The sequence below is a fragment of the Leucoraja erinacea genome, chromosome 9 (assembly GCF_028641065.1).
Source record: "Leucoraja erinacea ecotype New England chromosome 9, Leri_hhj_1, whole genome shotgun sequence".
In the NCBI taxonomy this organism is placed as follows: Eukaryota; Metazoa; Chordata; class Chondrichthyes; order Rajiformes; family Rajidae; genus Leucoraja; species Leucoraja erinaceus.
Window position 1 is genome coordinate 19,628,536 of NC_073385.1, and position 27,684 is coordinate 19,656,219.

At 49.8% G+C, this 27,684-nt stretch overlaps 1 protein-coding gene across 1 annotated transcript; it reads right to left on the reverse strand.

Annotated features, from left to right (window-relative positions):
• Positions 1-4,286: 4,286 nt before the first annotated feature.
• LOC129700075 (protein phosphatase 1 regulatory subunit 36) lies at positions 4,287-27,169 on the reverse strand. Its single transcript, XM_055640256.1, has 11 exons — positions 27,037-27,169; positions 25,445-25,509; positions 23,120-23,206; positions 22,232-22,365; positions 19,542-19,611; positions 17,209-17,307; positions 14,261-14,386; positions 9,728-9,770; positions 7,906-8,072; positions 5,912-6,088; positions 4,287-5,026 (listed from the first exon to the last, which is right to left on the reverse strand). The coding sequence occupies exons 1-11, from the start codon at positions 27,061-27,063 to the stop codon at positions 4,768-4,770; spliced, it is 1,254 nt and encodes a 417-aa protein (XP_055496231.1). The 5' UTR covers positions 27,064-27,169; the 3' UTR covers positions 4,287-4,767.
• Between the last annotated feature and the right edge of the window lie 515 nt (positions 27,170-27,684).

Consider the following 27,684-nt stretch of genomic DNA (forward strand, 5'->3'; position numbering starts at 1 on the left):
TGCTCCTGCTCCTGCTCCACAGCCGCTGGGCCTCGGTGACGACCCGGTGCCGGTGCCCGGTTGGTTCTCTCCCGCTCTCTCTGCTGCTGAAACCCGGCGATCAGCTACTCCCCGCCCCGCTGGGTCACCGTCACCGGTTCCGGGTTTACCGGCTGAGGCCCGGTTACCGCTCAGTCCCAGCCAGCGCCCCCGCTGCTGCTGCTCCCCGGTCCCAGCCTCTGGTCGACGACGCTCCCGCCCCGTGTCCGCTCCGCTCCGCTCGGTCACCGGAGCCGCACTGAGCCGAGCCGGCGGCAGCGCGGGGCAGCCCACACCGGGGGAGGGGGGGGGATGTTCATGATGGCGAACCCGAACCGACTTAAAATATTAAATCCAGCTCTTAATACGTCCGCTCCAACCGCTCACAAACTCACAACCACCGACACAATTCCACAAAAAAAACACACGGCAGCGCGGACCGTTTTGCAGCTACAATACGTTTTCAGATTTAAATCTTATTTTGTGATTGAGTTGAGTTTCTCTACCACCCCCCCCCCCCCCCCGGGGCCCCAGAGTTTTTTAGTGCGGGTCCTGGGAACGCCGCACGTGCTCCGAATTAAAGGCGCCGGAACAACAACAACCCTCATAAAATGCTGCAGATGCCGGAGATCTGAAATAAGACACAACAGCAAACCACAGGTGTATAAAAGCATGAGGTGAATTGATCGGGTAGATGCACACAGTCTCTTGCCCAGATGAGGGGAATCGATAACGAGAGGACATAGGTTCAAGGTGAAGGGGAAAAGATTTAATAGGAATCTGAGCAGTAACTTTTTCACACATAGGGTGGTGGGAGTATGGAACGAGCTGCTGGAGGAGGTAGTTGAGGCTGGGACTATCCCAACGTTTAAGAAACAGTTGGACAGGTACATGGATAGAACAAGTTTGGATGGAAATGAACCAAACGCAAGCAGGTGGGACTAGTGTAACTGGGACATGTTGGCCGGTGTGGGCAAGTTGGGCCGAAGGGCTTGTTTCCAGCTATGTGACTCTATGACTCAGTAAAATGCTGCAGATGTCGGAGATCTGAAATAAAACACAGCATTAAATGCTCTGTAGGAAGGAACTGCAGATGCTGGGTGACACCGAAGATGGACACAAAATTTTGGAGTAACTCAGCGGGACAGGTGGCATCTCTGGAGAGAAAAGGAATGGGTAACGTTTCGGGCCAAGTCCTTTCTTCAGACTGAGAGTCAGGTGAGAGGGAAACACAGAGATAAGGAAGTGTAAACTGTCAAAACAAGACATCAAAGGGGATGTGGATCAAGGAAAATGTAGAATTTCATAGGCATCTAGGAGAAGTTGACAATGAAGCATAAAATTTAATTAAAAGGACAATCAGACGATTCGACATGGTGTCAGAGGTGGTCTCGACCTCATCGGGACTTCTGTGGCCGTTCGGCGAGTTGAGTTTGCCCCCTGCGGCCGGGGCTCTGGAACAGCAGCCCGGCTGGAGCTGGCAGATCCGTTCCCACCTCCGAATTCCACGACCAGCTTTGCTGGACTATTCCAGGACGGTATCCCGCCACCCCGGTGGCCAAGGCGGAACATTCCGGTACCGTTGGACTGCTCTCGGAGGCCGGAATCTCTGTTGTTCCGGAAAAAAACGGATAATCCAGAAATGCTCTGTATCTAGCAACTACAAGCGGCAGAGTTCAGCGTTCCAGCATGATAAAGGACCTTAAGCTGAAAAATATCATGAACCTCTGCAGTTTGCATATCAGGCCAATAGATCTGTGGGTGACGCAGTCAGCCTGGGCTTGCACTTCATCCTCCAGCATCTTGACGGCCAGGGGACCTATGCGAGGATTTTGTTTGTTGATTTTAGCTCTGCATTCAACACCATTGTGCCAGAGCTACTACACTCCAAGCTTTCCGAGTTGACTGTGCCTGAAGCTCTCTGTCGGTGGATCACCAGCTTCCTGACAGACAGGGAGCAGCATGTGAGGCTGGGAAAGCACCTCGGACCCGCTAACCCTCAGCATAGGAGCACCGCAAGGCGGCATACTCTCTCCTCTCCTCTGCTCCCTCTACACCAACGACTGCACCTCCACAGATACCTCTGTCAAGCTTCTCAAGTTTGCGGACGACACAACCCTGATTGGACTTATCCAGGATGGGGAGGAATCTGCCTACAGACAGGAAGTGTCACAGCTGGCGTCCTGGTGCCATCGCAACAACCTGGGGCTCAATGCACTTAAGACAGTGGAAATGATAGTAGACTTTAGGAGAGCTCCCCAGTCACCATCAACAACACCACAGTCACATCTGTGGGGTCTTTTAAGTTCCTGGGAACCATCATCTCCAAGAATCTTAAGTGGCGGGCTATCATCGACTCCACAGTCAAAAAGGCACAACAGAGAATGTACTTCCTGCGGCAGCTGAGAAAGCACAATCCACCACAGGCACTGATGGTTCAATTCTATACGGCCATCATAGAGTCTGTCCTCACCTTCTCCACCATGGTCTGGTTTGGCTCAGCCACCAAACACGACACCCGGAGGCTGCAGCGAATCGTCCGATCAGCTGAGAAGGTTATTGGCTGCAATCTTCCCTCCATTGACGAACTGTACACTGCAAGGGCCAGGAAGCGAGCTGGTAAGATCATCTCTGACCCCTCTCACCCTGGCCACAAACTCTTTGAATCACTTCCCTCTGAAAGGCAACACCGGACAGTCTAAGCTGCCACAGCCAGACATAAAAACAGCTCTACTCAATAACCAAAAATCTGTAGCCTCCTTTTGCTCTGGTATTTTATTAAATTCACATGTTTAATCGATAATGTTTTAGTGTTAATGTTTAATGTTATATGTTTCATTCTTAACTGTCACTGTATGTCATGTTGTCACTTGCGTGCGGAGCACCAAGGCAAATTCCTTGTATGTGTCTACTTGGCCAATAAACTTATTCATTCATTCAATCATTCCTACATATACACACTGAACATTTTTTCTGTCGTTATGTATTACATATTCTGTTGTGCTGCAGCAAGTAAGAATTTCATTGTCCTATCTGGGAAATATGACAATAAAACACTCTTGACTCTTGTATATAATTCATGTATAAATTATGTTATGTGTGTTGTGAGTATATGTGTCTGTGATGCTGCCATACTTGTGTAGATGACAATGAACCCAACTTGATTCAACTTGACTTGGCCTTCCAGAGTTGGCTAAGAGTCAATATTGTTTCATTGTCTTCTGTGCCGAAACAGAATAAAATTCCTACTTGCAGCAGCAGCAGCAGCAGCAACAGGTTTGTAAACACAAATGCAATAGATAATAAAATAAACAAAACAAATTAATTTTTTTAAATTAATAAATAAATAAACCCAATATAGTGTGGGGAAAAAAAATCCCTAAATTCCCAGAGCAATCCAGACAATCAAAATACTGGAGTAACTCAGCGGGACAGGCAGCATCCCTGGAGAGAAGGAATGGGCGACGTTTCAGGTCGAGACCCTTCTTCAGAAGACCCGAGGTGGGGCTCGACAGGAAACGTCTCCCAATTCATAGTTCGAAGTATAATAGGTAATCGTTTTCAATAGCCTGATGGTTTACTTTAGACCCTAGGGATACAGCGTGGATACAGACAGGCCCTTCAGCCCACTGAGTCCACGCCAACCAGCAGTCACCCCGCACACGAGCACCATCCTATACACTTAAACACAATTCACAGAAGCTTACAATCTATAATTCATTGGAGTGTGGAAGGAAACTGGAGATCTTGGAGAAAGCCCACGCAGTCACAGGGTGAACGTGCAAACTCCGTACAGACAGCACCCATAGTCAGGATCAAACCCTAGCGCTGTAAGGCAGCAACTCTAGCGCTGCGCCACTGTGCCTCCCGTATCAGTACACTGTGGGTGGCTTGATTGTAATCATGTATAGTCTTTCCACTGACTTATGTTTACCAGTGTAGACAAAAATGCTGGAGAAACTCAGCGGGTGAGGCATCTATGGAGCGAAGGAAATAGGCAACATTTCAGGTCGAAACCTATTGATGCTGCCTCACCCGCTGAGTTTCTCCAGCATTTTTGTCTACCTTCCATTTTCCAGCATCTGCAGTTCCTTTTTAAACATGTTTACTAGTGTACGAGTGACAATAAAACACTCTTGACTCGACTCTACACTGGTTAGCATGTGACAAAAAAGCTTTTCACTGTACCTCGGTACACGTGACAATAATAAGAGTCTAAACTTTAGTATAATTTAGCTGAGGGATAAAGCACACCGAGCCGTATATTAACACTACCCTACACACAATAGGGACAATTTATATTTATAGAAAGCCAATTAACCTACAAACCTGCACGTCTTTGTAGTGTGGGAGGAAACCGAAGCACCCGGAGGAAACCCACACGGTCACGGGGAGAACGTGCAAACTCCGTACAGACAGCAGCCGCAGTCTGGATGGAACCCGGGTCTCCGGCGCTGGTAAGGCAGCAACTCTACCGCTGCGCTACCGTAACCGCCCATACATTGAACGAACATAAGCACTCTTTCCAGCTTTATGCCATCCATCCCATACAAGAGTGACCACAACTGATGGTGAGGGAGCAGGAAATCGATACAGTCAAACAAGTCACACAGTGAGGTTTATTTTGAGAGGAGAGGAGGGGAGGAGAGGAGAGGAGAGGAGGGAGGAGAGGGAGAAGAGGAGAGGGGGTTGGAGGTGGTCTTGAGCGGACAGGATGTTGTGGAGGGGAGGGGGTTGTAGATGGTTGGGCTAGCGGAGAAGGCTGTGGCGTGAGTTGGTGCCGCCGGTGGTGGTGCGAGACATGGTCACGGCATGGGTGGGGACACTCCCGTGTCGCGCTGGTGCCTCCAGGGACAGCACGCTTCTCAGCTCCTCCTCTTGCCCCCCCCCGTCCCCCACCTCTGTGTCCGTCTCCGCCCCCTCCCTGGCGCTCCCCTCTGCGTGGACCTCGAATGGGATCAGCGTGTCCAGCAGGAACTTGCTGAGCGGCTCCCCCAGGATGCCCAACCTGTGGAAGGAACAGAGGCAAGGTGAGGGTGGGCAACCCACTCCACCACCCCCAATCAACACCCCCCCAATCCCCCTCACCACTCCCCCCCCCAGTCATTCTACCCCCCACTCTCTCTCTCAGTGATAATCAGCACCCTAGGGTACTGGGTGGGGAACAAGTCCCTGGGTGGAGGGAGACACCCGTGTCCCAGTGAAGAGACTGGCACCCTGGGGTGGGGAGCGACCTGTCTCCCTGTGTGGGACTAGCACCCTGTGAGGAATCCTCTCCCAGTGAGTGAACAGCACCCTGTTCTCCTGCCTTCTCCCCATAACCCCTGACACCCGTACTAATCAAGAATCTGTCAATGTCCGCACTAAAAATATCCACTGACTTGGCCTCCACAGCCTTCTGTGGCAAAGAATTCCACAGATTCACCACCTTCCGACTAAAGAAATTCCTCCTCATCTCCTTCCTAAAAGAACGTCCTTTAATTCTGAAACTCTGACCGATAGTCCCAGACTCTCCCACTAGTGGAAACATCCTTTCCGCATCCACTCTATCGAAACCTTTCACTATTCTGTACGTTTCAATGAGGTCCCCCCCTCATCCTTCTAAACTCCAGCGAGTACAGGCCCAGTGCCGACAAATGCTCATCATATGTTAATCCACTCATTCCTGGGATTATTCTTGTAAATCTCCTCTGGACCCTCTCCAGAGCCAGCACATCCTTCCTCAGATACGGTGCCCAAAACTGCTCACAGCATTCCTCACCACATCCGCTCTATCCAAGCCTTTCACTGTTGGGTAAGTTTCACTGAGTTCCCCCCCCCCCCTCATCTTTCTAAACTCCAGCGAGTACAGGCCCAGCGTCGACAAAGGCTCGTCGTAGGTGAGCCAACTCACGGAGGGGGTTCGCCACCAGCCTTCACTCGATGTTGAGGGGCGCCCAGGTCCAGCTTCACACCGTGCTGCCTGAAGAGGTAGTCAGACTTGTCCCTGGCCGTCTGCAGCTCGTTCATCAGCACCGGTGATCGCTGATGCACGATGGAGCTGATGGCTGGACGCTTGGCCTGCTGCCTCCTGGGGTCGGGGAGAGAGAAGAGACAGTCCGTGGGCCACCCACACTGTGAGACCAACCCCTGCCCCTATCTTTTAGTTTGGCTTTAGTTTATTGTCACGTGAACCGAGGTACAGTGTGAAAGCTTTTGTTGCGGGCTGACCAGACAGAGGAAAGACAATACGTGATTACGATCGAGCTGTTTACAGTGTATAAATTACATGATAAGGAAATAAAGTTTAAGACAATAGGTGCAGGAGTAGGCCATTCGGCCCTTCGAGCCAGCACCGCCATTCAATGTGATCATGGCTGATCATCCCCAATCAGTACCCCGTTCCTGCCTTCTCCCCATATCCCCTGACTCCACTATCTAGCTCTCTTTTGAAAGCATCCAGAGAACCGGCATCCACCGCCCTCTGAGGCAGAGAATTGCACAGACTCACCACTCTCTGTGAGGAAAAGTGTTTCCTCGTCTCCGTTCGAAGAGGAAAGAGTAACGTTTTGGAATAAATCCTGTTTGATCAGGGTGTATTAATTTATGAATCACTAAACTTAATCTATGGGCTAGAATTTTAGTTAATATTTTCTGATCAGTGTTTAAGAGAGCAATTGCTCTATATGAACCTGGGTCCTCAAGGTCCTTATCCGTTTTTGGTATAAGTGTTATTGTTGATTCGTTTAAAGTTACAGTCAGTTTCTGTTGAGTAAAAGCGTAATTATGCAATGTCTGTAGACGTGGAGGAATCAGATCATTAAATTTCTTATAAAATTCAGAGCTTATGCCATCAGGGCCTGCGGCCTTTCCGTTTTTTAATGATCTAATAGACTTCGATATCTTTTACTGTTATTTCAGCACCTAGTAATTCCCTCTTTTTCAGATCTAAACCTGTAAGATTACATTTCTGTAAAAATAATTCCATTCTTGCAGAACGTTCTATCGTTTTGGTTGAGTAAAGTGTTTGATAGTATTGTAGAAATCTGTCATTGATATCCTTGGGCCATGTTAGTATTTCTCCCATATCTGATGTAATTTTGTAAATTGATTTTTCCCAATCCAGTTTTCGAAGTTGACGAGTTAATAGTTTTTGTGGTTTGTCACCAAATTCAAAATTTAATTGTTTAGTACGTTGATAAAGTTTTATGACTTGGTCTGAATATATTTGGTTTAACTTATATATGTGCAGCAATTTTATTGTGTTTAACAGCCGCATTCTCAATATCTAATTGCCTTATTTCCATTTCCAGTATCTTATTTGATTGTGCACGCCGGGTTGATTGCATTCGTTGAAACAGGGCGAACCACATGAAGGTTGCAATCTCCCACCCCATTTGGACAGGTACATGGATAAGAAAGATTTAGAGGGATATGGGCCAGATGCAGGCAGGTGGGACTAGTCTCCATCGGGCAAGTTGGGCCGAAGGGCCTGTTTCCAACTGTAAGACTATGACTTTAATTTTAGCTATTTACAGAAACAGCAGGGAAAGAGACCCTTCGGCTCCCCGAGCCCGTGCTATCCATCAATCACCCTTACACCAGCTCCATCCTACCAACCAGAGACACTTTAGAGATGCTTTTCACTGTACCTCGGTACACGTGACAATAAACTAAACTAAACTTTACAGAAGCTGATTAAAGTGCAGACCCGTACGTCTTTGGGATGTGGGAGGAAACCGGAGCACCCGGAAAAAACCCAGGCAGGTCACGGGGAGAAGGTACAAACTCCGTACAGGCAGCACCCAAGGTCGGGATGGAACCCGGGTCCCTGGAGCTGTAAGGCAGCAGCTGTACCCGCCGTGCCGGGGTGCCGACTCTCAGCCCCCTTAGTGGCAGTGGTGTTACCTGTGCTCGCTCTGAGGCTTCTGCCCACCCTGGTCCTTCTCCTTCATGTACTGAGCAGGGTTGAAGGCTTCGGATCGCAGGAGACGTCCCACCTCAGCCCGGATCACCTCCAGGTTCTTCCTTCCGTAGGCGACCCAGACCACGTGCACACTGTAGGCGTACAGGCACTGCGGGCATGAGAGAGACAATAGACAATAGGTGCAGGAGTAGGCCATTTGGCCCTTCGAGCCAGCACCGCCATTCAATGTGATCATGGCTGATCATCCCCAATCAGTACCCCGTTCCTGCCTTCTCCCCATATCCCCTGACTCCGCTATCTGTAAGAGCCCTACCTAGCTCTCTCTTGAAAGCATCCAGAGAACCTGCCTCCACCGCCCTCTGAGGCAGATAATTCCACAGACTCACCACTCTCTGTGAGAAAAAGTGTTTCCTCGTCTCCGTTCTAAATTCTTATTCTTAAACTGTGGACCTTGGTTCTGGACTCCCCCAACATCGGGAACATATTTCCTGCCTCTAGCGTGTCCAAACCCTTAACAATCTTATATGTTTCAATGAGATTCCCTCTCATCCTTCTAAAAGATGAGAGGACGAGGGGATGGCTCAGTGTCAGCACAGAGGCCCTGGCAACCGCAGAAAGACTCGCACCTTGCGTACAACACAAAGTGCCCGAGGAACAGAATAAAAATACGCATCTTTACAGACGACATGAGGAGGAATTTCTTTTGCCAGAGGGTGGTGAATCTGTGGAACTCAGATTAACACACTTGGGCAGGAGGGTGCAGGGACTTAGTGCCCACAATAGACATTTGCAGGACCAGTGATCCAGGAAGAAGGGTTCCAAGTCCACCACGACAAGTGGGCAGCTTCATATCACTTCAGGAGCACCATAGAAAGCATTTTATCAACAGACTATAGACAATAGGTGCAGGAGTAGGCCATTCGGCCCTTTGAGCCAGTACCACCATTCAATGTGATCATCCCCAATAAGTACCCCGTTTCTGCCTTCTCCCCATATCCCCCGACTCCGCTATCTTTAAGAGCTTTATCCAACTCTCTCTTGAAAGTATCCAGAGAACTGGCCTCCACCGCCCTCTGAGGCAGAGAATTCCACAGACTCACAACTCTCTGAGAAAAAGTGTTTCCTCGTCTCCGTTCTAAATGGCTTACTCCTTATTCTTAAACTGTGGCCCCTAGTTCTGGATTCCTCCAACATCGGGAACATGTTTCCTGCCTCTAGCGTGTCCAAACCCTTAATAATTTTGTATGTTTCAATAAGATATCCTCTCATCCTTCTAATCCAGAGTATACAAGCCCAGCCGTTCCATTCTTTCAGATTCCCGCCATTCCGGGAATTAACCTTGTGATTTTCTCCGGAGCGTCGGAGGTTGTGGGAAAATCTGATAGAAGTGTAGAAGATTATGGGAAGCATAGATAGGGTAGACAGTCAGAACCTTTTTCCCAGAGTGGAAATGTCAAGGACTAGAGGGCACAGCTTTAAGGTGAGAGGGGAAAAGTTTAAAGGAGATGTGCCGGGCAAGTTTTTTACACAGAGGGTGGTGGGTGCCTGGAACGTGCTGCCAGGGGTGGTGGTGGTAGAGGCAGATACGATAGTGGTGTTTAAGAGACTGTTGGATATGCAGGGAATGGAGGGATGTGGATTACATGCAGACAGAGGTGATTAGTTTAACTTGGTATCATGTTCAGCAGGGACATAGTGGGCCGAAGGGCCTGTTCCTGTGCTATACTGTTCTGTGCTCTGATCACATTGAACAGCCGCAGAGGAGTCAAGGCTCACTGCGATATCTCTGTAGTACGGACTCACCTCAAACAGCAGCTGGTCCTTACGAGTGGCTGAGCCCAGCGACCTGCCAATGCAACAAAGATGTTACTTCACAACCGTGCAACGTAGCAAGGTCCAAATCAACGCTGCACTGAAGCTTCATAATCACTTGTACCGAGGTACAGTGACATTCCTATTCTGGTTCCACTCCAGTGAAACGCTTACTTCACAACGACATCATCATACATAAATACAAGAATGTAGGAATGCTAGATTTAGGGAGAAAGGAAGGAGAAAGGAACACTCCCCACCCCCATATCAGTCTGAAGAAGGGCCTCGCCCCAAACGTCACCTATTCCTTCGCTCCATAGATGCTGACAGTAAGACCAGTGGGAGAACTTGGAAGGGGGAGGGGATGGAGAGAGAGGGAAAGCAAGGGCTATTTGAAGTTAGAGAAGTCAATATTCATACCGCTGGGGTGTAAGCTGCCCAAGCGAAATATGAGGTGCTTTTCCTCCAATTTGCGCTGGGCCTCAATCTGACAATGGAGGAGGCCCAGGACAGAAGGGTCAGTGTGGGAATGGGAGGGGGAGTTACAGTATTTACCAACCGAGAGATCAGGTAGGTTTAGAGCGGAGGTGTTCAGCGAAACGATCGCTGAGCCTGCGCTTGATCTCGCCGATACACAGGAGTCCACACCTGGAACAGCGGATACAGTAGATGAGGTTGGAGGAGGTGCAAGTGAACCTCTGCCGCACCTGAAAAGACTGTCGGGGTCCTTGGATGGAATCGAGGGGGAAGGTAAAGAACAGGTTGCAGGGTAAAGTACCTGAGGAGGGAGTGGTTTGGGTGGGAAGAGACAAGTTGACCAAGGAGTTGCGGCGGGAACAGTCTGTGGAAAGCAGAAAGGGGTGGAAATGGGAAGATGTGGCCAGTAGCGGGATCACGTTGGTGGTGGTGAAAATGTTGGAGAATTATCTGTTGTATGCGACAGTTGATGGGGTAGAAGGTGAGGACAAAGGGGGACTCTGCCCTTGTTATGAATGGGGGGAGGGGGAACAAGAGTGGAGCTGCAGGATATTGAGGAGACCCTAGTGAGAAGCCTCATCTATAATGGAAGAAGGAACTGACTGGATAACACTCCCTAAAGAATGAGGACATCTCCGATGCCCCAGTATGGAACACCTCATCTTGGGCGCAGATGCGGTGTAGACGGAGGAATTGGGAGTTAGGGATAGATTCTTTATAGAAACATAGGAACATAGAAAATAGGTGCAGGAGTAGGCCATTCGGCCCTTCGAGCCTGTCAAGTCAAGTCAAGTCAAGTTTATTTGTCACATACACATACGAGATGTGCAGTGAAATGAAAGTGGCAATACTCGCGGAACAACAAAACAACCAAACAAATTATAAACACAATCATAACACACATATTATTTTACATAATAAATAATAGAAGGAAAAACGTTCTGTACAGTTAGTCCCTGGTGAGAAAGGCGTTTACAGTCCGAATTGCCTCTGGGAAGAAACTCCTTCTCAACCTCTCCGTTCTCACTGCATGGCAACGGAGGCGTTTGCCTGACCGTAGCGGCTGGAACAGTCCGTTGCAGGGGTGGAAGAGGTCTCTCATGATTTTGTTTGCTCTGGAGTTGCACCTCCTGTTGTATAGTTCCTGCAGGGGGGTGAGTGGAGTTCCCATAGTGCGTTCGGCCGAACGCACTACTCTCTGCAGAGCCTTCTTGTCCTTGGCAGAGCAATTCCCGAACCAGATGGTAATGTTCCCGGACAAGATGCTTTCCACTGCCGCTGCGTAGAAGCACTGGAGGATCCTCGGAGACACTCTGAATTTCCTCAATTGCCTGAGGTGGTAAAGGCGCTGCCTTGCCTTACTCACCAGTGCTGAGGCGTGTGATGACCATGTCATATCCTCAGAGATGTGGACTCCCAGATATTTAAAACAGTTCACCCTATCCACAGGATCCCCATTTATACTCAATGGAGTGTACGTCCTCGGATGATGTGCCCTCCTAAAGTCCATGATCAGCTCCTTCGTTTTTTTGATGTTCAAGAGGAGGCTGTTCTCCTGGCACCAGAGTGCTAGATCAGCCACCTCCTCCCGGTAGGCCCTCTCATCATTGTCTGAGATCAGGCCCACCACCACAGTGTCATCAGCAAACTTAATTATTGAATTGGAGCTGAACCTAGCCACACAGTCATGTGTGTACAGGGAGTACAATAGGGGGCTGAGGACGCAACCCTGGGGCGATCCTGTGCTCAGGGTGAGGGACTTCGATGTATTCCCTCCCATCTTGACTACCTGGGGCCTGGCGGTGAGAAAGTCCAGGACCCAGGCACACAGGGAGGTGTTGAGCCCCAATTCCAGTAGCTTCCCGGCCAGTCTGGTGGGGACTATCGTGTTGAAGGCTGAACTGTAGTCTATGAACAGCATCCTCACGTAGCCCCCCTTCTGGCTGTCCAGATGGGAGAGAGCGGTGTGCAAGACCTGGGAGACCGCATCGTCCGTGGACCTGTTCGGACGGTATGCGAATTGCAACGGGTCCATGTTCCGAGGGAGGAAGGCGCAGATGTGATTCTTCACCAGCCTCTCAAAGCATTTCATGACTACCGAGGTAAGGGCCACCGGACGGTAGTCATTCAGACAGGCTGGGGAGGCATTTTTTGGTACCGGTACAATGATGGATTTTTTGAAGCAGGCAGGGACCACGGACTTGTCCAGGGAGAGGTTGAATAATGTAGTGAGCACTGGAGCTAGCTGCGTAGCACAGGACTTGAGTACTCGCCCCGAGATGCCATCGGGGCCTGCAGCTTTTCTTGTGTTCACCCGTGTCAGTGCCCTCCGTGTCCTGCACCGCTATTCTATATGATCATGGCTGATCATCCAACTCAGTATCCCATCCCTGCCTTCTCTCCATACCACCTGATCCCTTTAGCCACAAGGGCCACATCTAACTTCCTCTTAAATATAGCCAATGAACTGGCCTCAACTACCTTCTGTGGCAGAGAATTCCACAGATTCACCACTCTCTCTGTGTGTAAAAAATGATTTTCTCATCTCGGTCCTAAAAGACTTCCCTCTTATCCTTAAACTGTGACCCCTAGTTCTGGACTTCTCCAACATCGGGAATAATCTTCCTGCATCTAGCCTGTCCAACCCCTTAAGAATTTTGTAAGTTTCTATAAGATCCCCCCTCAATCTTCTGAATTCTAGCGTGTACAAGCCGAGTCTATCCAGTCTTTCTTCATATGAAAGTCCTGCCATCCCAGGAATCAGTCTGGTGAACCTTCTCTGTACTCCCTCTATGGCTCCATTTATAGGAAGCAGGGTGGGAAGAAGTGTAGTCTAAATATCTATGGGAGTCAGTGGGTTTATAATAGATGTCAGTGGGTAGTCTGTCTCCTGTGAGATCACGGTAGTCTGTGATAGTGAGATCAAGAAACGGTAGGGAGATGTCGGAAATGGTTCAGGTGAATTTGAGTGCAGGATGGAAATTAGTGGTGAAGTGGATGAAGCCAGTGAGTTCTGCACAGGTGCAGGAGGTAACACCAATGCAGTCGTCAATGTAGCGGAGGCAGAGTTTGGGGATAGGGCCAGGGTACGCCTGGAACAGTGATTTTTCGATGTACCCTACAAAGAGGCAGGCATAGCTGGGTCCCATGCGAGTGCCCATAGCTACGCCTTGGACTTGGAGGAAGTGAGAGGAGTCGAAGGAGAAGTTGATAAGGGTCAGGACCAGCTCTGCTAGGCGGAAGAGTGTTAGTAGACAGAAATTGGCTGGTTCTGTGGTTGAGGAAGAAATGGGGAACCTCTGCCTCGCCTACACATCCTTTCCTCATCAGGAAGGTCTTAAAGCCCTCCGTTTCTTCCTCCAGAGATGCTGCCTGGCCCGCTGAGTTACTCCAGCATTTTGTGTCTATCTCCAATTTAAACCAACATCTGCATTTCCTTCCTGCACATTTTGCAAAGTCCGATTAAAGATGGTCCGAGGGTCACCAATGAGGTAGATGGGTGGTCAGGACCGCTCGCTAGTTGGTGATAGGATGGTTCAGTTGCCTGAAAACAGCTGGGAAGAAACTGTGCCTGAATCTGGAGGTGTGTGTGTGTGCGTTTTCACACTTCTGGACCTCTTGCCTGATGGGAGAGGGGAGAAGAGGGGGTGAGACTGTTTATATTGTTTACAGTGGACTATGTTTACATATTGTGTTGTACTGCTGCAAGTAAGAATGTCACTGTTTGTATGTGTGGGACACATGACAAGAAAACACTTGGTCCTCTGGATAGGGCGACGGGGGAGGGGGATAGTGGGAGCGGGGGGAATAGGGGGGAAGAGGAGGACGGGGAGAGGGGGGGGGGGAGGGGGGGGGAGGGGGAGGGAGGGGGGGGAGAGAGGGGGAGGGAGGAGGGAGGGGGAGAGGGAGAGGGGGGGGGAAGGGGGGGGGGGGGGGGGGAGAGAGGGGATGGGGATGGGGAGGAGGGGGAGGAGGAGGAGAAGGGGGGGGGGGAGAGGGGATGGGAGGGTGGATGGGGGATGAGGAGAGGCGTGGAGCGGTACTCACTTGCCACAGGCCATGTGGTGTAGCTCCATCATTCCCAGACCCAGCAGCAGAGTGGCGTAGGTGTGTGCCAGCTGCTTCTGTGCGATCTTGCACCGGCACACATCTTTCTCCACCTTCTCCACGTTTCTGCGGGGAAACCATGAACAGCGCGGTTGTCAGCAGGGCGAGATCGACCGCCGCAGGTACTTTAGCTTTGGTTTTTGTAGATACATTGCGTAAACAGACCCATGGGCCCCATCAAAGTGGCACAGCGGCAGAGCTCTGACCTTACAGAGCCAGAGACCCAGCAATGCTTTCTGGACATGCTGCCGAGTAGGAGCAGGAGCCTCATAGCCTGGGCCTCATGGGACGGCAGTGCCCACGGCTGGGCCTTGGGTAGACGGTTTACAAAGTTAACTCCCGGGATGGTGAGACTGCATTATGCTGAAAGAATGGAGCAGCTGGGCTTGTATATTCTGGAGTTTAGAAGGATGAGATGATATCTTATTGAAACATATAATCTAAATGGTGGCCGATTGGGAAAGGGGGAGATGCAGCGAGACCTGGGTGTCATGGTACACCAGTCATTGAAGGTAGGCATGCAGGTGCAGCAGGCAGTAAAGAAAGCAAATGGTATGTTGGCTTTCATAGCAAGAGGATTTGAGTATAGGAGCAGGGAGGTTCTACTGCAGTTGTACAGGGTCTTGGTGAGACCACACCTGGAGTATTGCGTGCAGTTTTGGTCTCCAAATCTGAGGAAGGACATTATTGCCATAGAGGGAGTGCAGAGAAGGTTCACCAGACTGATTCCTGGGATGTCAGGACTGTCTTATGAAGAAAGACTGGATAGACTTGGTTTATACTCTCTAGAATTTAGGAGATTGAGAGGGGATCTTATAGAAACTTACAAAATTCTTAAGGGGTTGGACAGGCTATATGCAGGAAGATTGTTCCCGATGTTGGGGAAGTCCAGGACAAGGGGTCACAGCTTAAGGATAAGGGGGAAATCCTTTAAAACCGAGATGAGGAGAACTTTTTTCAAACAGAGAGTGGTGAATCTCTGGAACTCTCTGCCACAGGGGGTAGTTGAGGCCAGTTCATTGGCTATATTTAAGAGGGAGTTAGATGTGGCCCTTGTGGCCAAGGGGGTCAGAGGGTATGGAGAGAAGGCAGGTACGGGATACTGAGTTGGATGATCAGCCATGATCATATTGAATGGCGGTGCAGGCTCGAAGGGCCGAATGGCCTACTCCTGCACCTAATTTCTATGTTTCTATGTTTCTATAAGATTTTTAAGGGTTTGCACACGCTGGAGGCAGGAAACATGTTCCCGATGTTGGGGGAGTCCAGAACCAGGGGCCACAGTTTAAGAATAAGGAGTAAGCCATTTAGAACGGAGACGAGGAAACATCTTTTCACACAGAGAGTTGTGAGTCTGTGGAATTCTCTGCCTCAGAGGGCAGTGGAGGCTGGTTCTCGGGATGCTTTCAAGAGGGGGCTAGATAGGGCTCTTAAAGATAGCGGAGTCAGGGGATATGGGGAGAAAGCAGGAACGGGGTACTGATTGGGGATGATCAGCCATGATCACATTGAATGGCGGTGCCGGCTCGAAGGGCCGAATGGCCTACTCCTGCACCTATTGTCTATTGCCCGCGGTTGGCCGCTGGGTGGGCGCTACGGAGGAATCCGGAGAGGACCCGGCAGCGTTAGTGGGTGGAATGGTCGATGCAGCGGTCGATGATGGCGCCGACCAATGGACGATGACGGACACGTGGAGTGAGGACGCCGCTGCTGAGGGAGGAACAATGGACACCCAGCGTGTGGGGGGGTTAGTTCAAAGGGGGATCTGGCACAGGGGGTGAACGTAACTTTGTCAGCCCCCTTTCTGGGCGACTATATCCAAACCTTGGGTTCGCAAGCAAAGAATTTCACAGTGACTTGTCACATGTGACAATAAAGTATTCAATTCAGTTCGATCCCGACTACGGGTGCTCTCTGTGCGGAGTTTGTACGTTCTCACCGTGACCGCATGGGTTTGCTTCGAGATCTTCGGTTCCCTCCCACATTCCAAAGACGTACAGGTTTGTAGGTTAATTGGTTTAGTATAAATGTAAATTGCCCCATCTGGTGTGTGTAGGATAGTGTTAATGTGCGGGGATCGCTGGTCAGTGCGGACTCGGTGGGCCGAAGGGCCTGTTTCCGTGCTGTATCTCTAAACTAAGCTAGACTGGATGCTAGCGCACAGTGCAAGGCCATTCTCTCAGCGATGCCCCTGCCATCCATTGTGACCCATTCATGGGTTAATTGGTCACGGGAGCAGAATAAGGCCATTCGGCCCCTCGAGACGGCAGTGGAGGCAAAGTGCTGGGTATTTTTAAAGCAGAAATCTTGATTAGTACGGGTGTCAAAGGTTAAAGAGAGAAGGCAGGAGAAAGAGGGAGAGATAGATCAGCCATTATTGAATGGCAGAGTAGACTCGATGGGCCGAATGGCCTAATTCTGCTCCTAATGACAAGAACTTATGAGTCTACTCCACCATTCCATCATGGCTGATAATTAAAAAAAAGGCTGTGGAGGCTACGTCAGTGGATATTTTTAAAGCAGAGATAGATTCTTGATTAGTTCGGGTGTCAGAGGTTATGGGGAGAAGGCAGGAGAATGGGGTTTGGAGGGAGAGATAGATCAACCATGATTGAATGGCAGAGTAGACTCGATGGGCCGAATGGCCTATTCTGCTCCAATAGCTTATGACCTTATGAACATTCTTGACTCTTGGCTCCCGACCATCGATTCCCCTCATGATTTTAGACACCTCTATAAGATCACCCCTCAGCCTCCAGCGCTCATTGGGGTAAGCACTATCACAATTGATGCTGAGCGACCGTCGGTGATGACTCTGGCTTTGCTGCCTGTCGTTGATCCTCCCCAGGGAGCTCGTCGTACCACGCGCTGGGGGAGCGGGCACTTACGTCACATACTCCGCCGCCTTGGATTCGGATCCCACGTTGGGTAGCAAGATGGAGAAGTACCTGATCAGAGCCATGAGGAAGTCATCCAGCTGTTGCTTCCTGGAAAACCAAAGGGAACGCTTTGAGAGGGAGCCGGCGGATACTGGAAACCAAACTTTACAATGTCTCGGCAAGCACGAGGGGCGGAGGAGTTGCTGCCTCACCGCGCCAGAGACCCAGGTTCGATCCTGACTATGGGTGCTGTCTAAGAGAGTCAAGAGTCACGAGAGTTTTATTGTCATGTGTCCCAGATACGACAATGAAATTCTTGCTTGTTGCAGCACAACAGAATATGCAAACATAGTACAGAACAGGAGATAAAAGTTCAGTGTGTCTATAGACCATAGACCACATATATACACAATAAATAAACAGATAAAGTGCAAAAGTAATAATAGACTGTTATTGTTCAGAGTTTGTTTGATGTTGCGTTTAATAGCCTGATGGCTGTGAGGAAGAAGCTGTTCCTGAACCTGGATATTCCAGATTTCAGGCTCCTGTACCTTCTTCCCGATGGCAACGGAGAGATGAGTCTGTACGGAAATTGCACGATCTCCCCGTGACCTGCGTGGGTTTTCTCCGGGATCTCTGGTTGCCTCCCACTCTCCAAAGACGTACAGGTTTGTAGGCTAATTGGCTCAGTATAAATGTAAATTGTCCCTCGTGTGTGGAGGATGGTGTTAGTGTGCAGGGATCGCTGGTCGTCGCAGACTCACTGGGCCGAAGGGCCTGTTTCCGCGCTGCATCTCTAAACTAAAACTCAGAAGCTGGGAGGCCGGTCAAAGTCTCACCACCAGAGCAGGGAATGGGAAGGAGAGACACAAAGAACTGCAGATGCTGGAACCTTGAACAGAAAACAGAGTGCTGGAGTAACTCAGCGGGTCAGGCAGCATCTGTGGAGAACATGGATAGGAAATGATTCAGGTCAGGCAGTCTGAAGAAGGGTCTGAAGAAAAGATTTAAGAAGAACCTGAAGGTCTTTCTCTGCATCTCTGGAGGAAAAGGGTAGGTGACCTTTCGGGTTGGGACCCTTTTTCAAACACTCTACAAATCTTGCCCCGCACATCTGCTTTAAACTTTGTCCGTCTCACCCTAAAGCTATGCCCTCTAGTCCCTGGGGAAAAAGGTTCTGACTGTCTACCCTATCTATGCCTGTCATAATTTTATTTACTTCTGTCAGGTCTCGTGACATGGTTGCTCTTCTGTCCCAGAACTGGGTCTTGCTAACCTTCACTGCAGGCCCCGTTTTGTTTATTTAGTTTATTGTCATGTGTACCGGGATACAGTAAAAAGCTTTTGTTGCGTACTAGACAGACAGCAGGAAGACAATACACTGAAGCCATTCACAGAGTACAGACACAGAATAGAGGGAATAACATTTAGTGCAAGATAAAGCCAGTAAAGTCCAATCAAAGATCGTCCGAGGGTCACCAATGAGGTAGATAGTAGTTCAGGACTGCTCTCTCGTTGGTGGTAGGATGGTTCAGTTGCCTGATAACAGCTGGGAAGAAACTGTTCCTAAATCTGGAGGTGGGCTTTTTCACACTTCTGTACCTCTTGCCCAATGGGAGAGGGGAGAAGAGGGAGTGACCGCGGTGAGACCCTGCCACAGAGGGCAGTGGAGGCCAAATCACTGGATGGATTTAAGAGAGAGTTAGATAGAGCTCTAGGGGCTAGTGGAGTCAAGGGATATGGGGAGAAGGCAGGCATGGGTTATTGATAGGGGACGATCAGCCATGATCACAATGAATGGCGGTGCTGGCTTGAAGGGCCGAATGGCCTCCTCCTGCACCTATTTTCTATGTTTCTATGAGACTAGTCCTTGATTATACTGCTGGCCTTGCCGAGGCAGCGTGAAGTGTAGATGGAGTAAATGGAAGAGAGGTTTGTCTGTGTGATGGTCTGGGCCGCGTCCACAATGCAATTCCTTGCAGTCTGAAAGGAGGTTGTAGTGTATCAGATGTATATAAAGTGTCTAAGGTGCATACGGCGGCCCTGGAGACTGAGACTGAGACTGAAACTGGTGGGCAGGAAGGAACTGCAAATGCTGGTTTAAATCGAAGATGGACACAAAAAACCGGAGTAACTCAGCGGGACGGGCAGCATCTATGGAGAGAAGGAATGGGTGATATTTCGGGTCGAGACCCTTCTTCAGACTGATCAGTCTGACCCGAAATGTCACCCATTCCTTCTCTCCAGCCTTTTGTATCTCTCTTTGAGACGGAGACTGGCCCTGATCCCAGCTCTGGGCAATGGCACGGGGTAGCGGTAGGAAGTGCCAGGGAGGCTCTGACCTCAACATCGGCCGAAATCGTTTCCGGGTGCCGATGGGATCTTTCTCGCCCAGCAAGAGGAGAGCAGCATCTGTCAGGGGAAAAACAGCAACACCATTAGAAACATAGAAAATAGGTGCAGGAGGAGGCCATTCGGCCCTTCGAGCCAGCACCGCCATTCATTCATGGCTGATCGTCCACTATCGACCACGATCGTCCACTAACCCGTGCCTGCCTTCTCCCCATATCCCTTGACTCCACTAGCCCCTAGAGCTCTATCTAACTCTCTCTTAAATCCATCCACTGCCCTCTGTAGCAGGGAATTCCGTAAATTCACAACTCTCTGGGTGAAAAAGTTTTTTCTCTCCTCAGTCTTAAATGACCTCCCCTTTATTCTTAGACTGTGGCCCCTGGTTCTGAACTCGCCCAACATTGGGAACATTTTTCTTGCATCTAGCTTGTCCAGTCCTTTTATAATTTTATATGTTTCTATAAGATCCCCCCTCATCCTTCTAAACCAGTGAATACAAGCCTAGTCTTTTCAATCTTTCCTCAAATGACAGCCCCGCCATCCCAGGGATCAATCTCGTGAACCTACGCTGCACTGCCTCAATCACAAGGATGTCCCTCAAATTAGGAGACCAAAACTACGCAATACTCCAGATGTGGTCTCACCAGAGCCCTATATAACTGCAGAGTGGCATGGTGGCGCAGAGGGTAGAGCAGCTGCCTCACAGCGCCAGAGACTCGGGTTCCATCCTGACCAAGGGGGGCTGTCTGAGTGTGGAGTTTGCACGTTCTTCCTGTGACTGGGTGGGTTTCCTCCCATATGCCAAAGACATGCAGGTTTGTAGGTTAATTGGCCCTCTGTAAATTGTCCCTAGTGTGTAGGGAGTGGATGAGAAAGTGGGATAACATAGAACTAGTGTGAACGGTGGTCAGCATGGACTTGGTGGGCTGAAGGGCATGTTTACAGGCTGTGTCTTTCAATCAATCAAACACATCACCTCAGCACTCAACACTAAATGACTGCCGACCATCAGTGTAGACGCAGAGATGAGGAGATGGGGAACTGTCAGAACAATGTGGACGTGAGGAGAAACATTACTGAGTCCAGAACCAGGGGTCACAGTTTAAGAATAAGGGGTAGGCCATTTAGGACTGAGGTGAGGAAAAACATCTTCACCCAGAGAGTCGTGAATCTGTGGAATTCTCTGCCACAGAATTCCACAGAAGGCAGTGGAGGCCAATTCACTGGATGTTTTCAAGAGAGAGTTAGATTTAGCTCTTAGGGCTAAATTAATCAAGGAATTTGGGGAGAAATCAGGAACGGGGTACAGATTTTGGATGATCAGCCGTGATCATATTGAATCACGGGCCACATGGCCTATTACTGGAAGTTTCTCTGGAGAACATAGATAGGTGACGTTTCACAGAGTGCTGGAGTAACTCAGCGGGTCAGGCAGCATCTGTGGAGAACATGGATAGGTGACATTGAGGGTCGGGACCCTTCTTCAAACTGACTGTGGTGGGGAGAAAGCTGGTTCTGGACCCACGGATGCTACCTGACTAGATCCTGCCCCCCCCCCCCCCCCCCCCCCCCCCCTCCCCCCCCCCCCCCCCCCCCCCCAATGGTTCAATGGCCCTTTATTTGATTTACCGTACAGTTTTACAAAAGAAAGCAATACCACATAAAAATTAAACATAAACAACCACAACAGTGGCGTGTGAGAATCCCCAGGCACACACAGCATCAGCTGAGACCCACAGCCATCAGTTCAATGTCCGGGCCACACATACACACACGCTCCTTCACCGTGATGTGACCAGAGTTGTACCGACCGCGGTCACTCTCTCTGCAGTCCCCGTCCGCCCAGACAGTCAGAAAGCCGTCCACACTCGCACTAGACTCCGGGATGTCCCCATGGGGCGATGTCCATGCAAACACCGAGACCACCGCACTCATGGCCCTCCCTCCGAGTCCCAACCAGTGCAGGCAGCATCCATCTTGTGGACCACCAGAACAGTCTGAAGAAAGATCTCCACCAATCCTGATCAATTGATCCAAGATGGCGGCCAAGCCAAGTGACTCTCTGCGTGCTGGGCCCAGCGGTGGGTTTGAGTCACTTGTTACAATCGCTCAACTCTTTTAAACTCTACTCCTACAGCAGCGTTTCTTCACCTTTCTGTACACTGTGGACGGCTCGATTGTTATCATGCATAGTCTTTCCGCTGACTGGTTAGTATGCAACAAATAGCTTGTCACTGTACCGCGCTACAAGTGACAATAAACTGAACTACACTAAACACTATTGCGGCGGCACGGTGGCGCAGCGGTAGAATTGCTGCCTCACAGCGCCAGAGCCCAGGGCCCGATCCTGACAACGGGTGCTGTGCTGTCTGTGTGGAGTTTGTACGTTCTCCCTGTGACCGCGTGGGTTTTCTCCGGATGCTCCGGTTTCCTCCCACTTCCCAAAGACGTGCAGGTTTGTAGGTTAATTCGCTTTTGTAAAAAAATGTAATTGTCACTAGTTGCGCGGACTTGGTGGGCGGAAGAGCCTGCCCCACGCTGTATCTCCAAGTCTAAAGTCTAATAAACTAGACTAAACTAATCCAGAAAGGTCACCCATTCTTTTTCTCCAGAGATGCTGCCTGACCCGCTGAGTTACTCCAGCACTCGGTTCTATGTTCTATTCCACCGGCAGGCTCACATTTGATGTCGTTGAGGGTGACACAGCGGCACAAACGTTCTTCTTGCTTCTGCTGGTCCTGTAGGCCGGACAGGGGCTGCGCAACCACTCTGGCCATGCTCACGTAAGCCCGCCTGGAAACTCCGTACTTCGATCTGTTTGTGAGGCAGAATTCTGTTAACCTTTTGCCTTTCGCAGCGAGAAAAACATCCTCCCATTGTAACCTCCTCACCCCAACTGACCTTACCCTCGCCCCCCACAGTCCGGCACTCCCTCCCTCAGTATGGCCCCCCCCCCCCCCCCCACTGTGCGGCACTTCCTCAGCACTGCCCCTACTACCCAGCACGTAAAATAGTACAGCACAGGAACAGGTCCTTAGGCCCACAATGTCCGTGCCGAACATGATGCTAAAGTAAATTAATCCCCTCTGCCTGCACGTGATCCATACCCCTCCATTCCCTGCATATCCATGTGCCTGTCTAAAAACCTCTTAAACACCACTATCGTGTCTGCCTCCACCACCATCCCTGGCAGCACGTTCCGAGCTCCCACCACCCTCTGTAAAACAATTGCCCCGCACATCTCCTTTAAACTTTGACCCCCCTCACCATAAAACTATACCCTCGAGTCTTTGACATTTCATCCCTGGGAAATAAGTTCTGAATGTCTACCGCATCTATGCCTGACATAATTTAATATACTTCTACCAGGTCTTCCGTCAATCTTCAACGCTCTAGAGAAAACAATCCAAGTCTGTCCAGCCTCTCCCTGTAGCTACTACCCCCTAATCCAGGCCCCAATCTTTCTGGTAAACCTCCTCTGCACCGTCTCCAAAGCCTGCACATCCTTGCTGTAATGTGGTGACCAGAATTGTACGGCCTGGCCACAGTTTTCAGGAAGGTTGCTCACTTCTCCAGAACTTCATGGATGGGGTCCAGGATGGCTCGCACTCTGGCCAGTGCCTTTTTGTCTTTGCCATCTGGTGTTGGCTGCAAGCTGCAAGGGAAAAACCCGCAAGAGTTAAACTTAAATTAAAGGATGTGTCCGGTTCTATTGCCCCATGGATTCTGTTGTGGGACAGGGTGGCACAGCTGATAGAGCCATTGCCTCACGGCGCCAGTGACCCGGGTTCAATCCTGACCTCCAGTTTTGTCTGTGTTGAGTTTCCACGTTCTCCCTGTGACCATTCTGGTTTTCTCCGGGTGCTGCAGTTTCCTCCCACATCCCACAAGGACGTGCGGGTTTGTCGGTTAATTGGCCCTCTGCAAATTGCCCACTAGTGTGTAGGGAGTGGATGAGAAATGAATGAATGAATAAGTTTATTGGCCAAGTATTCACATACAAGGAATTTGCCTTGGTGCTCCGCCGCAAGTGACAACATGACATACAGTGACAGTTAGGAATGATACATAAAACATTAAACATTAATAATAGAACATTATTGATTAAACATGTGAATTAAATAAAATCCCAGAGCAAAGATGACAGCGAGTGATGCATGGACAGTGATGGAGTGATGCACGGGTGTTATTCTAAGTAAACGATCAAAGCCTCTATTCTCTTCGAAGATTGAGGAGATTTGGTGTGTCAACAAATACTCTCCTGAACTTCTACAGGTGTATGGTAGACAACATATAGACGTGCACTTTGTAGGTTAATTGGCTTCTGTAAATTGTCCCCAGTGTATAGGATCAAACTAGTATACGGGTGATCCCTGGTCAGACCCGGTAGGCTGAAGGGTCTGTTTCCACACTGTATCTCCTAACCTAGGGTACTGTCCCATTACCCCATTGTGGACATTGGACTTTGTCTCTGGAACTGATGCGCTACAATGCTGAGAACTATATTCTGTATCTTCCCCTTTGCTCTACCTACTGTACTTGAGTTTGACTTGTATTTACGTATAGTAGTATCTGATCTTTTTGGGTAGCATCTAAAAGAAAGCTCTTCAGTGAACCACGGTACACGCAACAATAATAAACCTAAGTATAATCCCTGAAGAAGGGGCCCTACCCGAAACATCACCTATCCATGTTCTCACAGATGCTGCCTGACCCGCTGAGTTACTCCAGCACTCTGTGAAACGTCACCTATCCATGTTCTGCGGACTCGCCATCGCAGAGCTGGCCGACTTCGGAACGGGGAGAGCGGTGATGGCGCGCGGCTGCAACCTGACTTCGGAGCTTCGGAGGCTCTGGCCGCAGGTCCCTGGTGGGAGACCGCTTTTCGAAGCTCCTACAACGGCAATTTCTCCCGCTGGAATCGCGGGGTTTAAATGACTCAGAGCGAGGCCTAACATCGCCTGGCGCGGCTTAAACGGCCGCGAGACTTACCATCGCCCGCCGGAGGCTTTAATATCGTGAGCCCCAGTCGCCTCGATGCTGCAGTTGGACTGCTGCACCGCGGGAGGAGAACAAAGGGAAGAGATAAGACTTTTGCCTTCCATCACAGTGAGGAGATGTTGGAGATTCACTGTGATGGATGTTTGTGTAAATTGTGTTAAATGTGTGTCTTGGTTTTTTTTGTAATGTCCTGACTGTAGGAATTAAATTTTGTTCAAACCTTGTCTGTTTGAATGACAATAAAAGGCATTCTATTCTATTCTATTCTCCAGAGATGCTACCTGACCCTCTGAGTTACTCCAGCACTCTGTCGGTGCCCCGCTCCCTGCCATGGATGCTCTCCACCGAAAACGGTGTCTGAGTCGGGCTGGGAAGATCATCAAAGACCCCTCACACCCCAACCATGGACTGTTTGCCCTCCTCCCATCAGGGAGGCGGTACAGGAGCCTCAGGTCACGTACCAGCAGGATGAGGAAAAGCTTCTATAACAACACAATCACATTGCTGAACTCGGAGTCCCGACGATAGACTTCTCTGGTCCCTCCTTCCCCCTTTGTTTAATCATTCTGTATTTCCTGATTATTCTGTATCTTCTCTCTTTCTATTTTTTTCTTGTTTTTTCTCTTTATGTACAACTACTACGGTCTGACGCAAAACTGCATTTCGTTGTACTGATACTTGTATTTGTGCGATGACATTAAAGTTGAATTGAATTGAATTGAATTGAATTGAAACGTCACCTATCCATGTTCTCCAGAGATGCTGCCTGACCCACTGAGTTACTCCAGCACTCTATGTTATTCTAGGAATTTCATTGTTCAGTTGTTGGTACAAATGACAATTAAACACTCTTGACTCCTGAGGTCTGGCATAATAGGGTTAACTGGCTTACCTGACCAACTCCAGTTTATTGGTATCATCCTTCCACACCCACTGCGCTGGTATGGCCGCAAACAGCTGCAGAACACGGAATGCCAAAATCAATCCTTGGCGCCACATCGCATGAAATATGTTTGAGTGGAGAGAGGAAAGATCAAAGGGAAGGGTGAAAGGTCACCGTGGGTAGGGGTGGGGGGGGGGGGGTGGTAATGGGCGGTGGGCAGTCACAATCTGACCAAACATGGTCTTGTTGTTATTAAATTCTGGCGAGCCCCAAGCTGATTGTCCCAGGGGTTCCAATCATTCAGAATCTGATTCACAGGGCCTTGTTTTCTCAGCCTCCTGTTGGAAAATGGTACGAGCCCAGCATGCCAACTTGCTCAGCATGGACAAAGTGGGTTGAAGGGCCTGTCTCCGTGCTGTACAGCACCATGGCTGTATAAACACTCCAATTCACACACTCTTATCTCAACAATACCCGAGTTTCCACAAGCCCTTTAAACTTCTTCTGCACCTTCTCCAAAGCCTCCTCATGCTTCTTACAATGGGGTGATCAGAACTGCACACAATACTCGAAATGTCGCCTAAATGAAGTTCCATGGAGTTGTATCGTAACTTTCTGTAGCAAATAGTGTGTGGGGGTGATCTTATGAAATACATATGATCCAGATTGAGCCATAATTGGATAGTTAAAGCGTAATACAGCATGGAAACAGGCCCTTCGGCCCAACTCATCCATGTCGATCAAGACGCACATGAAAAGTTCATCCCTCCAAATCATTCCTTTCCAATCACCTGTCCAAGGTAAATGCAGGTTATACGACTTGCCTCAACAGCTCGTTCCATATACCGACCACTCTGTGTGTGAAAAGTTGCCCTTCAGATTCCTATTAAATATTTTCCCTCTCACCTTGAACCTCTGTCCTCTTGATCCCCCTACTCTGGATAAAAGACACAGCCCAGATATGAAACGTCACCTATCCATGTTCTACAGAGATGCTGAGTTACTCCAGCACTCAATGTATTTTTCCATGCATTCACCCCATCTGTCATTTTGTACACCCCTCAGCCTCCTGCACTCCAAGTTATAAAGTCCCAGCCTGACCAACCTCTGTAGTTCAGGCTCTCGAGCCCTGGCAACATCCTTGTAAATCTTCTTTGCACTTGGGTAGACGCAGAGTCTATTGGCCAGAGTAGGGGATTCAAGAACTCAAGAGGTCATAGGTTTAAGGTGAGGGGGGGGGGGGGGGGGGGGGGACCGCACGATTTAATAGATACCCGAGGGGTAACTGTGGTCTGGTGGGTGTATGGAAAGAGCTTTCACAAGGGGTAGTTCAGGCAGGAACTATCGGAACGTTTAAGATACATGTTAGGTACGTGGATAGGAAAGGTTTAGAGGGATATGGACCAAACGCAGGCAAGTTGGGACTCGTGTAGATGGGGCACGTTGGTCGGTGTGGGCCAGTTGGGCCGAAGGGCCTGTTTCCTTGCTGTGTGACTCGGTGATTCTTTACAGTTGAACTGCACCAGAGTCCGGGAGCCGCGGACGCCAACCCGGGCAGCCCGGACCCGGGTGTTTCCTCGCCGTCGCCGCCGGCATCTCACCTGCTCCAGGCTGAGGCGGGCGTCCATCGCCGGCAGCTCGGGTCAGTCCGTCGCCAGCGTCCCGTCTCCCGGCAACGGCGCTGACCACACCGCGGCCACCGACGCCAATGGGAGGCCGGCAACGGCATGGAGCGTTACATTGGCCGAGAGAGGCCAATGAGAAGCAAGTATCCCCATCAAAGTGTTACATTGGCGGAGAGAGGCCAATGAGAAGCAAGTATCCCCATCCAAGTGTTACATTGGCGGAAAGAGGCCAATGAGAAGCAAGTATCCCCATCAAAGTGTTACATTGGCGGAGAGAGGCCAATTGTAACGCTCCATGCCGTTGCCGAAGTGCTACATTGGTACTAGAGTAGCCAGTGAAGCCAAGTATATAGACACCAAAGGTAGACAGAAGCAAAGATTATAGAGGAGCTCCTCTAGGATCTTTGGACAGAAGTGCTGGAGAAACTCAGCCAGCATCTGCAGTTCCTTCTTAAACAATATATAGACACCAAGTTAGGCAGAAGACACAAAGTCTGAAGAAGTCTCGACCCGAAACGTCACCCATTCCTTCTCTAACGTCACCCGTTCCTTCTCTAACCAGATGAGTTACTCCAGCATTTTGTGTCTATCTTCGGTTTAAACCAGCATCTGCAGTTCCTTCTT

Excerpts from the sequence above, each read along its gene's own strand:
- LOC129700075 (XM_055640256.1), bottom strand. The coding sequence starts at position 27,063 with ATGGACGCCCGCCTCAGCCTGGAGCAG. Across the intron at positions 25,510-27,036 it reads CCCGCCTCAGCCTGGAGCAG|CTGTTTGCGGCCATACCAGC; the intron begins GTGAGATGCCGG and ends CGTGTTCTGCAG. Across the intron at positions 19,612-22,231 it reads CACCCTCAACGACATCAAAT|ATGCTGCTCTCCTCTTGCTG; the intron begins GTGAGCCTGCCG and ends TTCCCCTGACAG.